Raw genomic sequence first — 19,626 nt, 5'->3', positions numbered from 1 at the left:
GTGTTTATCTACAGTGGGGACTTCTTTTGCAATGAATCAGTTAGATTTGTATTGACAAGGATGGATAAAGGGCTTTAGGAGCTGTGAGGGGGGTCTGAGGGGGTTGTACCCCCTTCTCATGCAGTTTCAAGCATGGGATCCGAAGATTTTAATATATACTGAACAACATAAGTTCCTGTGACATTGAATAAGATTTTATGCAAAGTTATGTTTTTTTACCAAATCTAAAACAATTTCGGTTTGCAACAGATACAAGACTCATGTAAGTGAATTTACAAATCAATAGCGTGTGTGTCAACCTCTTGTTGCGATGCAAGCAACACATCTTCGTCTCATGGGAGGGACCATGCGTCGCACAAAGTCCTGTGGGATATCTGTCCATATCTGCTGGAGAAGTTCCTGGAGTGTCTGTGGAACACGTGGTTGACGTCGAAGGCGCCGATCCATCTCATCCCACATGTGCTCGATTGGTGAGAGATCAGGGGAGCGAGCCGACCAGGAGATGACATTCACGTTGTTTTGTTGAAGAGAATCCTGAACAAGTCGAACAATATGAGGCCGGGCGTTGGCATGTTGAAAGGTAATGCCTGGGCCATGACGACACAAAAACCGGTAGAACAACAGGGCCGATGATCTCGTCGCGGTAGCGCTGTCCATTGAGATTTCCCTCTCCCACTATCAAACCGGTCCTCTGTGTTGCTGTAATCCCACCCCAAACCATAACGCTGCCGGCCCCGAACCGATCTTCTTTCATGACACAATGATTGACGTAACGTTCACCTCGACGTCGGTACACTCGAATCAGTCCATCGCTGTGGCTGAGGTGAAAACGAGACTCGTCAGTGAGTAGAACTTGTCCCCACTGCATGGACGTTCAGGTAGACGTTGTCTGCACCACTGTAGACGTGCTTGACGGTGGTTTCCTGTCAAAATGGGACGTCTGGCGGGTCTTCTGGCGACAATCCCTGCACATCTGAGGCGACGACGTACGGTTTCAGAAGATATTCGTAGAAAGCCAGGGGTGCTTCTTGCAGTCAGTGTTGCTGGCTGGAATCGATTTCGTAGGTGTGTTGTTCGAATCCAGTTGTCTTGTCGATTATTGGTTACGCGTGGCCTGCCACTCCGAGGATGGTCTCTGATGCTAAACAATGCATATGGAATCCCGTTAACGCACATGTTTTTATACCCATTCTTGGGTAGTGAAATGCATGGGGCTTGGATAAACGTCAACTTTTGCATGAAATGCATGCTTTTCTGTAGCAGTTGCGTTTTTGTGACTTGATTCCATACATGTACTACAATATTGAAAACCAAACTTTACTTGTATGAAAAATACACTGAAATATTGATGTCACAGGAACTTTTGTTGTTGAGTACATGTTGAGTACATGTGCATTGTCATGTGTATTGTCATATGTTTTGTAATGTGTATTGTCATGTGTATTGTCATGTGTATTGTCATGTGTATTGTCATATGTATTGTCATGTATATTGTCATGTGTATTGTCATATGTATTGTCATATGTATGGTCATATGTATTGAGGGCTGTCGGGTAGCCTGGTGGTTAAAGCGTTCGCTCGTCACGCCAAAGACCGGCCGGGTTCGATTCCCGACATGGTAACAATGTGTGAAGCGAGGAAATATGAAATAAGTTATGAAATATTTTAGTATAAATAACAATATTGAAATGGTTTAGATTTTTTAGTTGTTTGATTAGTATATCCCTATATATTTACAGATTAACGTAACTATAAAAGTATGTTCCCATTTCGTACTATATTCCAACAACAGGCTAAACCGCTTTCTGAAATATATGTATGTTATTAGCTGTGTGTTATGAAAACTATACTCACACGCAAAAGAAACGCAAGTCGAGAATGTAGTATACATGCTATTTATTTTCAATACTAAAGACAAGAAATACTAATAGGGCTAGATTGACAAAAAATTACTGAAGACAGTTTAGAGGATTAAAAGGCAGATGACATAATTGTTTTTTTCAAATGTTAAGGGCTTACACAGTTTCGGGTCAATACCCAAAATGTCAGTCAATACCTGGTGTTGCCACCATTAGCATTGATCACTGCCACACATCTCCTGTACATTGAGTGGATCAGACGATTTGTTAAGGCCCTAGGGATCCTCCTGCACACATCCAGAGCAGCTGTTCGTAGTTCATCGGCAGTTGTAGGGACTGGGCGCACATTGTGAAGACGCCTTTGAACCCCATCCAACAAGTGTTCGATGGGGTTCAGATCAGGACTGAGGGCTGGCCACGGTAGAACACGGATGTTGTGTTGTTGCAGAAAGGCCATGGTAGCTCTGGCAACATGGGGACGAGCGTTGTCCTGCTGGAAAATGAGTTGTTGATGTTGTGCAAAAAATGGAACAACGTGGGGTCTGATCACTTGGTCGATATACTGCTGAGCAGTGACGCCGTGTCCCCGACCTTGACCAACATTCAGAAAGCACATGGGTCCAAGTCTCGCATCAAGACCAATCCCTGCCCATATCATGACGTTAGGTCCACCCCATGGATCCCTTTCCACAACGTTTCTGTCAGCGAAACGATCACCTCGACGCCGCCAAATTCTGACTCTTCCGTCTGCATGGGAGACACAAAAGCGACTTTCATCAGAGAAGATGACACGCCTCCACTCACGATGACGCCGACTGCGATGACCCTGTGCCTGCTGAAATCGTGCTTGTCGATGCCGATGCCGTTGTTGGAGAACAGGACGACGTGCTGGTCGAAGACATCTGAGGTTGTTGGAACGGAGACGTCGGATCACAGTGTCCCGGTTAATGTGTCGATTATGTGTTCCTATGGTTTGTCGAGCACTTTCACTTGCAGTTAGGAACGGATGTCGCTGGTGTTGACGGGTAATCTGCCGATCTTGTCGAGGGGTGGTGACCCTAGGACGAACGCTCCGAGGAAGGTCATCTGTGGTCTGTGTAGCATTGTATCGATGCAGGAGATGGTAAATTGTGGTTATGTTAACGTTGTAATGACGGGCAACATCTTGGACGGACTCTCCAGCTTCCAAACGTCCGATAGCCTGGTTTCTCTGAATTTGAGTTAGGCGTGGCATTGCTGACCAAGGACTGGTAGGTCCAAGAATCGGCCACAGTTTTATACCCACTACAGTTCGTGACAGTTCGTGCATTTTCGATTTCGCGAGAAATGGGTGCATGATACCCAGATATTCATTGAAATGGTGCGTTTTGGTTATTCGTTTTTCATGTTGCGTTTTTACTCTGGGTAGCACCATCAGGCTTCACTACATGCGAAAACTCGTATCAATTTATGGTTCCGTGTTTGTTACCTATTTGCTTAAAACCACTTGCGTTTCTTTTGCGTGTGAGTATATGAAGTGAAATATATATTTAGAAAATACCTCTTTACCCTACTTAACAGGTGTGACCCACGGGGAAATGTGAAATAAACAACTAAGTGAAGTTTTAGCACAGAAAGCTGTTCGACATATTTATTACGGAAACTCATTTCCTTTGAAAACCGAGGTCTTGAGAACTTCAGAAATGTCTAGTGTATAACGGCGCTCAAAGAGAGGCTGGAGATAAGAAAGAGGATATGGAACAAACACACGTCGTCTCACAGAAGCACTGTTCAGTACTAGCGTGTTAATTATCATATTCCCGATACCTCAGTAGGTACTGTAGCTCACACGGCTACCATACACACAGTATACGGTAGACTTGCACAAGTCTCTAAGGCAATAACTATTATTTCAAAACCTAATTTCTAGATTATATAAATAAAAAGAACAAGTTGTCACCACAATAGGCTGACGTCCGCATATCTAGACTTGCTTATTATAAGAAGTGAATTACTACGCATCCATAGACTTATCTTTAGGTGCAGCCCCGGAACAAGGCTAGGTATACGCCATCATTCATGGCAATCTCAAACATCTATCTTCTATCTTATAAGCTTTTTAACGAGGAAATTAATGTGCTGACGTTACGTCAAGCGTTTATAGAGCAATAACACTGAAGGACTTGAATACGTCTCGAGTAAGATGAACTCTGGTTGGTGGTTTGGGAGTCGGTGATAGCGAGGTGTTAACACATGCTTATGACATAGTTGGAATCGTACAATGGACTTTGTAGAAGATATTTCTCATGATTGTGGAAATGGTTTTGTCGCATTATTGATTGACGGAAGCGAAGCATCTGCATGTTGTTGATGTGGGCCCTGGACGAAAAAGGATATTGTTCCGATATGTGATATACGGTTACTATGCTGGTATAGAACCAACTTGAATTCTGTGAGCTGAATATTAAACATTGAAAGGTTAGTATGATGGATTAATGCGACAAAGAGGAACATAATAAGTCTGATTGTGTTTTGATGTTTAATGTTAAACTTCACAATATTCGCAGAGAAATGATTCTACATATATACTCACTGCCAAAAGAAACGCGAATACCATACATTTTGTTAATATATGAAGACTTACTCATATTCAAGAGATATTAGATTGGTTCGATGCACAAACGATTATACTTGTATGTTGTGTGATCCGATGCTCATGAACGCATCACATGTGACGTCCTGGATCCATGACTCGAGATGCACCATTTGTCTCGTGCAGGATTAGCGTATCGAGTTTGAAAATCACGTGCAGCACATCGTGATAAGAATAGAGACATTCTGTGGAAACAGTTGACTGGTTGTTAGTTTTATCACCATTTGTAACACATTGGAAACATCTCTCCTTGACGTAAATACTTCTCTAAATGTTTCTGTGGTTCGCGTTTCTTTTGGCGGTGAGTACACAGGTAGACTGTAGTTGATGTAACTTGTTGGAGGGGTGACGTTTATATGTTGTTTTACGCCGCATACAGCAATATTCCAGCTGTATCAGCGTGTCAGGACCAGACAATCCAGTGTGTGTGTGTGTGTGTGTGTGTGTGTGTGTGTGTGTGTGTGTGTGTGTGTGTGTGTGTGCACGTATGTGTGCGTGCGTGCGTGCGTGTGTGTGTGTGTGTGTGTTTGTGTGTGCGTGCGTACGTACGTGTGTGTATGCGTGTGTCAGTATGTGCGTGGTTTTGGTTGTTTTGAGTAAAAATAGACAATTAGTCCGCTGGACATCGTGAACGTATTGAAATGACCACAAGTACCCTGTCTCTACTCACTGCGACAGTCTCAGGCCTCTCCCTCGCCCAAGAATATTAAAATGGTGGGTCACTGACTCTTACCCAGTGCATCTGGTGTGACCTTCTGAACGCCCTTGCGCCACTGGGGGAGTACACGAATTCTTCATATGCATCCCATCACAGTGGCGTTGATTATATATCTTACATTAATATCACGAAGCTGAACGAAACACATTTCAACACTAAAATTATTTGTAAAAGGGATATATTGTTATCCTGGTTTACATATGTAATATTTCCACTATTTACATGCAAATTCATATTAATGACATCGACAGACAGTTAACCTCGTCCTTGAAGGAACATAGTTATACAGAGTGCAGCATCCGCTGACGAAATTGTGTATTTCCCTTATACACGTGGCCCGCGTTGCCATTTTACATAGTGCGACAACGTGCGAAAACCCTCGTACCGCGAGTGTATTTGATATCTGCACGTACAATACTAGACATAGAGATCAAGAGAGTGAATGTGCTTTTCTTCCTATTTTCTCAATATACACAACTGTAGGTATACAGTGTTGATAACACGCCGACCACACTGCGTCAAGTCGGAAATAACTTGTAAAACGCAGAAGACACCTTCACAAATTACCCCGTGGTTTATCGCAACAGCTATGTCCAAACAAATCAAATTATGTATTAGCGGTGCAATTACCAGCAGCAGCTGTATCAGTGATGAAGCAACAGCGCCGCCTGGAGACAGGCTCCACAGCAGCAGCCACACTTGATGCAATTTACACAATTATAGGTCTTGTCATGTCAGGTGTGTTCACACAAGTATGTGCGATACAATCATGCTAGAACTATCCCCAAGGACCAGTCACGGTTAATTAATGCTGAAGATCTTAGCATGAACTTGTTTCGGTTCCCTACAAAGACCAGGGTGCCGATGTACAAAGCGATCTTAGCTCGAAACTCCCACTCCTTTACATAAGACTTACGACAGTCGGTTGTTTTCAACAACGGCACCCAGAAGAATACAAATAACCCACCCACGCCCTCACATACCCACCCCAAGAAATCGCCTACCTCAAGTAATAAAAGAACTTAAAACACCAACGCCATGCAGAGAATTGTCAGTCTGGATTATCAGTCCAATGGCTATTAAAGGCACAATAGTGGTGACCAATATATGACTGGATAACTGAAAATTAGTGATGACTCCAGGTATTCGCAATAAGGGTAAGCGTGTCCGGCTCCACCGATAACACACGTCACTCGTACATTTTGCATGAAAAAGTGTTTCTTGGTTGCCTAGCACCGCACAGCAGTACACGTGACAATCCAGTGACACCCAAGCCTATTAATCTGCAACAACCCCCATCCCCTCTCTCTCTCACACGCACACACACTGCCAAACCCCCCCCCCTCCCCTCCCCCCACACACACTGCCACCCCCCATTCACCCACACACACTGCCAACCACCCCCCCCCCCACACACACACACTGCCACCACCCACCCACCCACACACACACTGCCAACCACCCCCCCCCACACACACACACAGACACACTGCCACCCCCCATCCAACCCCCCACACTGCCAACCATCCACCCACACACACTGCCACCACCCCCCCCACACTGCCAACCATACCCCCCCACACACACACTGCCACCACCACCACCCCCTCCCCCACACTGCCACCCCCCCACCCCCCAAACAAACACTGCCACCCCCCAACCACCAACCCAACCCACCCACCCCATCCACACACACCCCACCCCACAGACAATAAAAAATAAATCTCCAAAATATATGAAAATAGTCTTTCATATCAGCAAGTCAATGGCAGTTGACGAGAATCAATACCAGGCGCGTTCAGACGAAGGGGAAATCGTTAAACGACAGATAAATCTGATTGTTGTCATAGCATTATGAAAACTCAAGAAAATTTAAAATAAAAGCGACAAAACCCGTTCCATATTCATCAGAAATATCTCCTCAAGGCAGAGTCGAATACACGATTCCGACTATATCACGAGCATGTGTTTGTAGATCCCATGGAATAGTGACGGTGCCAGGTGTTGGCGAAAACGTGAGCGTATCCTGCCCCATGTAATAACACCTTACATACATACAGCCATCTATAAAAACATAATTGCTAGGTAATTCTGTTTAGTGAACTATTAGGTGTTTAATCAGTATTATTATAAATAACTGCATATTCGCCATGCTTCAGAAACATACACTGCAATGTCGCGAGTTACAGTGTATAATATATCGCTGAAAAACAAAACATACACACAGTTTCGCGTCAATATAGCGTGTTAGTAATTAACGTTAACACCTGTTATATGATCAGTTCATAGAATATGATACAGTTATTGAGAACACACCAACATAATGACCCAGCATACACACACTCAGCAACACAAGAAAAACATGTAGGTTTTTAGTTTAAACTCAAGCATTAAGATGAAGTTAGTTTAGTTGCTCAGACATATAAAAAAACTCATGTGACAATATAATATAGTCTTGGCTGAATCAAACTCTAACTGGTAAAGATAATACTGTTAACATTTGTCCATAACCTTTTAATTACAATATATGTTCCTAAAAGTAATAGGATATTCGCAGGATCATTTATAGTAAATTGAGCTCTTTTTCTGTATATATATATATATTACGTTATTACTCCATGTGTGTTTGTTTGTTTGTTTGTTTGTTTGTTTGTAGTTTAACGCCGCACTCAGCAATATTCCAGCCATATGACGTTTGTCTGTAAATAATCGAGTCTGGGCCAGACAATCCAGTAACTGACATCATGAGCATCGATCCACACAATAGAGATACAATGACATGCATCAACCAAGTCAGCGACCCTGACCCCCCGATCCCTTTAGTCGCCTCTTACGACAAGCATAGCCGCCTTTTACGGCAAGTATGGGTTGCTGAAGACCTGTTCTACCCCGGATCTTCACGGGTGCATATTACTCCACGTATAAAGCTAGCTTGCTAGTTTGCATTAAACTATCAGTAACTTCGTAAAAACCTCGTAACGACCACATGTTTTAAGACACGGTTGATGAAGAAAGCATGCATTCATTGTGACCAGCAGGATGCAAGGCCTTTAGCAATAAGGCTTCCTTTATCACCATGCAATAATTGGATAAAGTTCACAGAGCGACCATGTTGCTTGGAGTATGATTGAACGTAACAAAGGCGCAACCAGGGCATACCCTTCTTTCCACTTGCATCCTTGGAACCTGAAGCAGAAAGTTATGTTTTGGACGAATCACCTGATCATCTTCATGAATAGATCACGAACTGATCATGATTATTCCTTGTGCAAAAGCAACACTCGTTTAAGTCTCTTCTCGCCTTGTAACCAGGAATCGAACCCGGGGCTCCGGCGTGACGAGCGAACGCTTTAACCACTGGGCTACTGCATCTACCCCATCATAATCACAACATATATATACTACTACGGTTGTAACGAACTAGTTCGTTATAACCGAAGTTCATTATAAGCATATATACAGCTAATGGCTGGGGATAAAAAAGACAGTTCGTTATGTCCCTCAGTTAGTTATAAGCGTGTTCGTTATAAACGTAGTTTACTGTACCTGGTTTTCACTTACAGTTTGTTATGGACGACATTACGTAATTACAAGCTAATACAGGATATATAAAAAACTTACAAATGATTAATTACACCTGTGATACACATCTGAGTTACATAATGGCGAAATCGGTTTAAGCAGCATCCACAACTGCTTCGATCAATATACACTAGAATTCGTAGAATTGTTTTGAACTGACACTGGGATAAATTCAATAATGGTCTATATTTTCTCTTAGTTTTACCTATATGTTTAATCTCCATGGACAACCACTTGGTGATTGGATATCAGGCGGATTATTAAACGACTTATTACTATTATGTTTATATTTCATGGCTGATTTTATACACGCACGAGATCTGGTAATATCAGCGCTACCAGTCGTGTGGACACACCCATCAAATCACATATGTCACATTAACTAATCAACTATCTTCTTTAGGTATACAGTCAGGACGGACAGGTACTATCAAGTACAAGCAGATCAGCAGGTAATATGTGGCCACTGAACCTGAAACGGCGATCCCAAGTAAACAAAGAAAGCATTAAGCCTCAGCATAAGCTAATTGAGTACACATGGAAGCATCATTCCGCTTACCCTGCCAGCGCGCACCATATGTGCCCAGAGGCGTGTACTGATGGTATGGCAGAATGGAAATGCATTGCTTCAATCAATAAGAGTAAGAAACATTCAATCACCCTCAGGGCACCCACATTCAACCTCACCGTGACCCCCTGAATTATATATATAATACACATGGCGTCTGGAATGTAACATTTTAATCCAATTGGTCCTTGCCTCCCTGGTTTGATGGTGATGAGGCGGACCGTCCATCGTGATTATCCCACTTAAGTTATCATTAGGAATAAATGTTTCCCAATTGGCCAAATTATGTCTTATCTAGATTCTCATGTGAAAGATGATGGATTGGTTAAGGGATAGCACGCTTGTGATGTGAAGAAAGGAAGGTTTTGTTTGGTCAATATTTTGTGTTAATTGATTTGTGGAGATGGAATTGATAGAAACTAGAGTGGGTTGGATTAGCGCCGGTTTGGATAGTATTTCAACTTTATCTCGGCGTATCCGCATACTGTTTGAGGTAAATCCCAATTCGTGACTTTTCACATTTTCACTTCTGGGAAGCCATCGTGCGAATCTATAGTCTGGACAAACCTAAGACTACAGCACCAGAAGGTTCTTAATTCAATGTGTTTATTCCCACCATGAATGAAAAAAGAAGGGTTAATAAATCATTCTTTGTCTATAGTCTGTGCAATTAATGAAGTAAATTATGAACTGAACAGACACATTGTTATACTTGTTTATGAATAATCTGTTGAGGGTTAAAAGGGCACTAGCGTGATTGGCTGGGAACAATCCACGACTTATCCTCCTCAGTCAAGGACATGCAAACACACAAATCTGTTATAGATGGTCCGTGTGTATGAACACGCACGTATACTAAAGGACAAGGTCCTTATCATCAGCAGATAGGCATATGGCAGGTTACAAGGCAACACCCAGTATTGCAAGACATCCTTCTCAGACTATAGACGGGCACCTGACCCCCTCCTTCTGCAACATAGCAACTCACCTTACCATGCACCATCAAAGACATCAAAGTGTCGGTGAAGGACCAGAGTTGGAGGTATGGGGTGGGGTGAGGGGGTTGGGGGGGTTGAGGGTGGGGGTGGTTCTCTCACACGTGTATTTGATGGCAAAGGAGATGATGCAATGCATAAGATAGAAGGAAGATCTTGGTTATGTATCTATAACCTTTACTTATGTTTATACAACAAAAGCTTACTGTGAGAGGCGGCACAAGCACACACTGACGTTAACGCAAGGGGTGAATACTTCACACCACGATATGGGCTGAATATGAACATAACGTAGTAGTATAAGGGGAACTTTGTGTGGCAGCCGTCGGGTGGCAGGGACACTCCAATGTTAAGAAACATCAGTGCCTAAGGGGTCTTCAGTTTATGAATATACGATATGAAATCTCTATTTGACATGGTGGTCAAATTATATTTTGCAGCTCCAAACGGGCTTTACTTAGTGTGAGGATCATTCATCTTCAGCTTCCACAGTACAGCAGAACATTATTCCATTAGAAAAGCTGTAAAGCTGACATTAATTGCAAGTATAAAGGATTATAATCTGCCAGATTGATTGGCATGAGTGAGTGAGTGAGTGAGTGAATGATGGGTCAATGAGCGAATGAGTGAGTATGATTGTACGCCCAATTTATCAATAGTCCAGCAAGGGCGAGGGATCCAGAAATGGGATCCATATATTATACGTTGGGGGAAATCGAACCCGGGCCTTCGATGAGACGCGCGAACGCTTTAACCACTAAGCTACCACACTGCCCCGCGTTCGTGTGCATTGTGATGTAATGGTATTTACTAATACCAGTAGGGCATGGTTACATCTCACTAACTATATTTTCTTGTTAAATACATATGTGTAAATCACTATAAAAGGAACGCGTCCGTGGTTTAGTGGCGAGTGGAGAGAGCGTCCGCCCGGAGAAGGTCCATGAACCATGCCCCAGTTTAACATGAATATCCCACTCAGACACAGTATACTGACTCCGAGCCGAGCAGTCCTTGTTTTAGCCCCTTAATGCCGAGCGTCAGACAGGGTAACAACAAGTACCATCTTTTAACGTCTTTTGGTATGACGCGGCCGGCGATCGAACCCCGGACCTTCCGCTCTCCGGGCGGACGCTCTACCACTAGACCACGGAGGCGGTCACTAATAATTGTGAGCACTCATACTATCCCATCTCCCTTGGAAGTATATAATGAAAGCTGCCCGGTAAGGGTGTGCAAGGTTCAAATCGTGACATGTACATATATACCGTAAACAATAACACGTTGAAACCAGTGTCATGCAGACAGGACCATATTACATGTAGAAATAAAAGCCACATCAATCACATGATTCCACACAACCTTCCTGAACAGGCCACTTCTACCAGCAGCCAGGGCCATGCATATCACATATGTTACAGGTGCTTGCGAACTGGCAAAGTCTAAGTGCGCTTTGGCAGAGCACGTACAATACTCGCTGACTGAGACAGGGAACATGGGCCTGCGGGAATGCCTGCGGGAATGCCTGCGGGAAAACTTTAACCACGTGACCTGATGTGCTGCCAATTTATTCAAGAGAGACGAAACAGGCATAAACTCGGTGAGGTTCATGAATCCAAGCACAAAAACAATATAATTATCTGTCTCCTTTACCGTACGCCACTAGAGACTTTACCGTTATAGTTTACCGTTATGTTAATTAGATGAATATATATTTTGTGTTCATGTTATATCGTTGCCGCATATGCCGTTTTATGTGAAGCTTTCAAGCATGTCAAGATATTTAAACCCGAAACTACCAATGATAGGCATTATCCTCCTAAATCAATTGAGAAATTGTACCATCATCTCTTAACGGTAAATGAGGGAAAACACAGTGTGTGGCTAAATATAACCATCCCGCAATGATAACAGTTACGTTCTTGTTTGGTCGTCAATGTTTCACCACATCTTCAGTTTAGTAGCTGTTTTTATTACCCTGCATAATGTTAACAGATGACGAGGTGTGCTGATGAAGTGCTACTCCACAGTGCCGTGTTATATCCAGGAACAAACACCCCTACCGTTCAGCATACCAAGATGAAGTCCCTCCAGCCATACCACTTGGCAACAAGTGTCTTTCTGAATGAAGTATGTGTATTGCAGCAATGTTGGCAAGTTTAACAGTACCAGGTGACAATACTTATGAAGTAATGAATCAACAAGGTTTACAAGCGATAACAAAACAAAACCATCCTCAATGCCTACAGCTTGATACCGTTAGTTTACTAGTTAATGTGGTGTTACACTGCTGGACCGTTAGTTTACTAGTTAATGTGGTGTTACACTGCTGGACCGTTAGTTTACTAGTTAATGTGGTGTTACACTGCTGGACCGTTAGTTTACTAGTTAATGTGGTGTTACACTGCTTGACCGTTAGTTTACTAGTTAATGTGGTGTTACACTGCTTGACCGTTAGTTTACTAGTTAATCTGGCGTTACACTGCTGGATCTTCCGTGTCACATAACCTCATTATACCGACGGTAAGAGGTGGAGCAACCTAAACAACGCTTCTAAAACACCGTTAAAATCATTTATGTAATCACATGTTAAACTGAGTGTATTTAATAAGTATATGATCTGCATATATTTCAATTAGATGTCCACACAGTGAACATCAGTATACAATACAGGCATGGCCTCTTGCGTAGTTTTATCAATGCCACACTCAGCAATATTACAGCTATATGACATCTGCTTGTAAATAGTCGAGTCTGGGCCAGACAATGCAGTGATTGATATTGTGAGCATCGATCCACGCAGTCGGACTACGATGATTCGCAATCAATCCTGACCATACGATCCATTTGGACGCCTCCTACGACGCCTCGGGGACGCCTGGGAACCAATGCTAACCCGGAATCCATACGGGTGTCTAGCTTAATTAAGTCGCCTTAATAATTGAACGCAGACCCAGCGTTTGAGAACTAGTAACACTGGTCCGTGTTCAGTACTGACAAACGCAGATCTCGTGAGCGTCATATAGCAGATATAGCTGAGAATGAAGTGAGTGAGTAGGGTTTTACGCCGCTTGAACTGTATTTCAGTGCTATCACGGCGTGTAAGCTGGAGGTGGGAACCACCGTGGGACAAGTCCCACTTCTTGGTGAAACCAACGGGAACGGATATGGCGCTAACCAACCAAACACCGTACTAAGGTCGAATCATATGGTTCTGGCACGTCTAAGGGACGCAACTCTGCACAGCGCGTTGAGGCACCTCAGACGACGTGTTCCCTCACTCGAAAATGAACACGCGAGTTAATGCTTTCTTACTTCAGTTACAGTGAACTGAAACTCGAATTTTAGTAAAGTATCATATACTCTAGGTATCGACTAAATCTGTGATGTTTTACAGCTGAACCTCGTTATTTCTTAAAATACAGATGTCTGCGGTTAAAACACTACTTTACACACAACCATATCAACACATGCAAAGAAAAGAGAGAAATGGGTATTTTCGACAGGCTGTGTAAAACACTGTCTGAACGAGTGTTTGTGTATCTGGCCAAACAGTTCCCGTGACGAGATCATATGGCTGCAGGAACCAGGATTCCAGAACAACACATGACTATATCTCCGAGTCAGAGAATGTGTGACTGGGGGGTCGGCAGGTGCTTGTTGTGTTGGATCTGTTCCACCGTGGCTGTCATGACAACGCAGATGTTTTAACCCGTACATGTAGCCCATGCTTGTACTAATAGGAGTTGTAGTATATTGGACCATAACCCTGTATTGTGTCAGAAAATCAGCTATGACAAAAATCAATAAATATGATTCTACCTAGAAATACAGCTGGTGTAAAACAACGTGCATGCTCTATATTTGGGTTGTGTGGATCTAAGACAAAACAACATTGTAACTCAGAAACTGTTTCCTTCGCCAGGAAGATAATTAATGCCTGTCAACTTCTATATTATGAGGAAATACTTCTAAATGCCTTTCAAAGACCTGATACGACATCAACATGCAGGTGGTGTAGCAAGCTCCATCAACAAGCAAAAGTGTTAAGTCCAGCCAGCGTTTCCTCATTAAGAAGTTGACATCCATAAATTCTCTTCCGTATATGTATCACTTCTTATTAAACATATTCTATTGTCCAGAAAGACGAAGGGATTGGGCACATGTGCACCACTTATTACAGTTAAACATACCATTGCATAATGGAAATGAACAATTTACAATTGAAGCATGACATTGTGGAAACTCTTCTAAATGCCATTCAAAGATTTGTTCGTCATGTCTTTCTTGAGCTAAATTGGCCCTACTGTGATACGTATTAAAATATTTCATTCTTGGGTACAAGTGAAAATAGTCAAGCATACAATTAAATATTTGCTAGTATCTCCGTAAAGGGATACCAGTGCTTTAACACATTTGAAACACTTGTCAAAGATAGCTGTAAAAACGTCAATAATCGAAAATGTACAATATATGTAAAAGGCAATGGGTGATTTGAGAGTTGAGTGACACGTGTATCTGCATATCACCTACTTGCATCACGAAAGTCCTCCGCCTGGTGGTCGGTGCAGTGCAGAATGATGACAAAGTTCTCAGGTCGGTGAATGTAATCCTTGTACCCTGTAAATAGAACGACATTGTCCAGAATGGTTTGTTCGAAGTGAGACAGTGAATGAGTATTGTTTTACGCCGCTTCTAGCAATATTCCAGCAAGGAATTTTGTTCATTGGTAGAGTAGCGATTTAAAATATGTTTGAAATGGCAATGTATATATATTTTATAGTGAGTGAGTGAGTTTGGATTTTACGCCGTTTTTAGCAATATTCCAGCAAGATCACGGCGGGGGACACCAGATAGGGGCTTCACACATTGTACCCATGTCGGGAATCGAACCCGGGTCTTCGGCGTGAAGAGCGAACGCTTTAACCGCTAAGCTACCCGACCGCTCTACGAAGACCTATGGTTGAAAAGAAATATAAAAATCATTTCATTTCATTTCCACTATATATCTTGTACAAAAGTTTTAATAGTTTTAACAGCGTTTGCTCTAAAATATGTTGCACCAGTCACAAACACATACAAAGGTAAGTCAATTGTTAACCTGAACAAACACGGGAACAGATGGTACAAGTCAAAATAGGGAATTGCATCGGACATATATTTTGTCACCGATGCGTTAAACATTGTATTGTGTTCCACGTTCTACCATAGATCTTATTGAAAGGTTTACTGATCTGAGCCTTGCATTTTGTAACCCTTATCTTTTGGGTAAAATAAAGCGACAAAGCCCTTCCCATATCCAATAGAAATCTCTGCATAAAGCAGAGTCGTTTGTACAATTCCGACTATATAATGAGCATATGTTTTTGAATCACTATCAAATAGAAACGATACCAGGTGTTCGCGAAAAAGTGTGCGTTTCCTGCCCCGCCGGTGGCACCTGTAACAAACACATGCAAAGGCAAGTCAATTGCTCACCTGAAAAAAACATGGGAACACATGGTACAAGTCAAAATAGGGAATTGCATCGGACATCATTGTTCGTGATGCGTCAAATTTGGAATTGTCCTCCACATGTCTACCACAAACTTTTTGAAGGTTTTACTGAGGTATGACGTTGATGGCAATGCTTGTGTCGAGTATATATTTATTGTACAGAGATTGGATGTCATAAAACTAAATCCCAAACAGTGAAAGTAATATCTTTGCCTTGTGGTTTGTTATTTTATATTTGAACCGATTACACGCACCGCGGGCAGGTAGGTCTGAACACTATCGTACTGCAGGACTAAAATATGTATAAGTCAATTCAGTCACTACACAATGAGTTATAATGCTACAACTTAAGAAGAACATTCGATGCCCATCCGACACACAGACACTATAGACACTACAGACACTACAGACGGGACATCTGGAACATAGATACTAAACATATCTACTGCACACATTTCACTATCCCAGAAGCGCTAATTGCCCGATACACAAGTAGTGTTAGAGCTCGCGATCTATTGCGGACTATATCACTATAAACACCCTGAGTCGTGATGTTTCAATCTTATGGAAGCACCCTGCCTATAACGTTTAACACACTTCCCTAACATCAACACACGTGATTGGCTTTACCTTCCGGAAATGTCTGTTTCTGTAACTAATGATGGTTGTATGATGTAGTTAAAGACTAGATGGTGATAAGGCTTCGGATCAGGTCAATGTGACACTAGCATCTGAAGCTACAGAAGTGGGCTTCATCGTCATCATGAGTTGTTGTACATATCCAGTAAACATTCGCTCTGTTCAACTTTGCAAAAAATCCCTTTCCAAATCCAGTAATCAAAAGACTGGACATGTTGAGTCCAATTTAATACACTGACCTACAGGTCCACACAGCAAGCGTTAACACAATCTCTGAACATCCCATGCTATAGCAGGCACCTTGAATCATAACAACGGTGCTATATCGGTGCAGTGTGCAATGTACACCTAACCACTGCCAGTTTTATCGACCGCTACCGGCGAGTGGAAGGTTGGTTGTTCCCGTTTTACCAATAAGACGTTAAAAGATGGTACTTGTTGTTACCCTGCCTAGATCTTGGCATTAAAAGGCTAAATGACTGGTGAGTTCGGAGTCAGAATACTGTGTGTGAGTGGGGTATTCATTTTAACCTGCGGCATGGTATCTGGGCTAGCACTATAAAAACGGAATTAGTACTGACTAGTAGTACAAGCACACGCACGCACGCGTACACAAACACAAGGACGCACGGACTCACGCACGCACTCACATTCGTCGCTAGAAAGTGCAATAATCTTTAACAGTAAGCTAAGCCCCATTTCACCTCACTTTACCTCAAGTACTCTTCAGGCAACAAGTTCATTCTGAAACCCCCTGAAGTCTATCGGAATATTGACTTTCTTGTACAAAATATAAACACCGCGCCTTCCCTGTCTATAATGTGTTAAACTGACGCTCGGCTCTGGGAGTGTGTGAATCGTACCCGCTTGTACCACAGAGAACACGGGCCTAAACTGAAGGCACGGAAGATGTCAGGTAAATAAATCAACACTGATGATTGGCATTTCTTCTGGAAAAACATGATCAAAGCCCTCGACGTTTGGCTGGATTGATTTTTTGGAAACCGGCTGGTAAAGAGTTTTCATAGATGAAGTGATGTATATGGGTTTATTAGACCTTGGTCAGGTTTCCGATATGAGTAGAAACATTTACGTTCTTAAGAATTTCAAAGTTATCTTGCATTAAAAATAAATCGTTTGTGTATGTCTTTTGTCAGATTATTTTTAAACGCTTTATAACGAGGTTATATGCAGCTATAATATATTATGGATTGTACTTGATCATAACTGTAAAGGTTTAAGTAAAACAAAACGACATCTGCGTCTGAAACGAAATATTACTGAAATATAAAATATAAAAAAACAACAATAAATAATAAATTTGTAATCAAAACTAGGCATATGTAACTATTAGTTAATTACTCGTTCTTGTATTTTCCCACAAGATCACTAATGACATATTGACCTCAATCCAAATAATAATTGTAATATTGATATTGAACCATATGCACGAACAATAGTTTAAGAAGCAGGAGTATTATGTATGAATAACGTTATGCATTGTTTCAGTTCATATCCATTGATGTAGAGTTGTTAAGCGCCGATATCCACACACTATAAACCCATTTCTAAAAGACATATTACATCAACTGAATGTTTATATGAAATAGTTTAAATAATATTTTCTTTCAAATTCCGTTCTGCCCCGTGTAACAATCAAGCATATTCCTGATGTAAATACAATGCACTCTCAATCGCACGCACAGAAACGCACTTAACGAACTTGTTTTAGATATTAAGATGGGAATCTACCCCATCACTGAAGTGGAGGTTATGTGTGAGAGGATGCGTCTAATGTAACACATATATTATCTACAGAATAAACACGGGAGTAACGCAGTAGCAGTGATAGCGTAACTGCACCGCGCTGACAGCGTCTCTGTTATTCCCCAGAAGAGTGAACGTAGTGGTTCCACGTAACGCCACGTGTGGCACATCTGTACAAGTGGCCTGAGAGCTGAGAGGTGCACGTGTTCTCTTGTACAGAAATATGGAAACACTGCAGTGATGGAAGTGATACTGGCACGGACATAATTAGTTTTCGTTCCGTTCCAATGATACACCTTACTTTTATTACTACGAGACTGTGTACGACCCAAAATGTAGTATACACGACTGTGTTTCAGCCTAAGAAACATACATGTCATTTGAGTCATTGACTGGCATCAAGGTGAAGGATGAAGGGGTAAGCATATACTCCGAGACGTTGTGTTCCTCATGATAAAGGAGTTGACATCCATAAATTCTCTTCCCTAACATGTAGGGGGCACGGGTGGCCTAGTCGTCCAAGGCGCCGCGATTCGTCCCTTGGGCACGCCAGAAACCTATGATTCTGGGTTCGAATCCCGGTCCGCTCCGATTATGTTTCTAGGTTTGTCAGCACCATACCCGTGCTCGTGGGTTTCACCGAAGTGTAAACGTTTGAGACCTGCATCCCTTTGGGCTTTCCTCCAACATTAAGCTGACATGCCATGATATAACTGGAATACTGTTAAAAGCAATGCTAAACCCAACTCACTCACTCACTCACTCACTCATTGTACACAGGCCATCTTGATGGTGTGGCAGATAGGCATAACTCTACATTTACTCATTGTTAACTCATTGTTAACTCGTTAACTCACTATTTCATAACCTGCTTTGCTTGTACAATCTGGCTTGACTGAAGATGTTTTTGCTCCATGAAATAATGAGGTTGGTTTCAGTGAGGATGCTCGACTCAATTACTCTCAATAAACATACAACAAACATTTAGAAAGACCTCAAAGCAGATGGAAGTTAAAAAAGTTATAATTCACTCGCAACTGATGTGAAAAATATCAGTTACCTAGTAGCGCTTAGTAAGCTGACATGCCATGATATAACTGGAATACTGTTAAAAGCGGCGTTAAACCCAACCCTCACTACTTAATATGTCCTTTGTTTTTGAGATATAAAGTGTGGTGAAAACCTCTAAGTTCATTGTCTGTTGGTTTAGAAATCTGCCTTCGGGACGGGTACTGTTGGGAAAGTTTAAGTGAGTGAGTTGTGTTTAACGCCGCTTTTAACAGTATTCCAGTCATATAACGGCTTGTCAGCTTAATGTGGGAGGAAAGCCCGAAGTGATGCAGGTCTCAGACGTTTACCACTTCGGTGAA

At 42.2% G+C, this 19,626-nt stretch overlaps 1 protein-coding gene across 2 annotated transcripts in view; it reads right to left on the bottom strand.

Moving 5' to 3' along the window:
• LOC139444761 (universal stress protein YxiE-like) overlaps positions 1-19,626 on the bottom strand; it is a 38,270-nt gene that overhangs the window by 17,710 nt on the left and 934 nt on the right. The window contains exons 2-3 of one of the 2 annotated variants that reach the window (XM_071225705.1): positions 14,888-14,974; positions 8,369-8,395 (exon numbers count right to left, since the gene is read on the bottom strand). In XM_071225705.1, coding sequence (XP_071081806.1) covers positions 8,369-8,395; positions 14,888-14,974 — 114 coding nt within the window. The remainder of the gene's footprint in view (positions 1-8,368; positions 8,396-14,887; positions 14,975-19,626) is intronic. The other variant, XM_071225706.1, reaches the window with a different exon arrangement.

This window comes from Haliotis cracherodii, unplaced genomic scaffold, assembly GCF_022045235.1.
Source record: "Haliotis cracherodii isolate W230 unplaced genomic scaffold, xgHalCrac1.p SCAF_6, whole genome shotgun sequence".
Lineage (NCBI taxonomy): Eukaryota > Metazoa > Mollusca > Gastropoda > Lepetellida > Haliotidae > Haliotis > Haliotis cracherodii.
The sequence above is the reverse complement of the archived record's forward strand: the minus strand, read 5'-3'. Positions and strand labels throughout refer to the sequence as shown.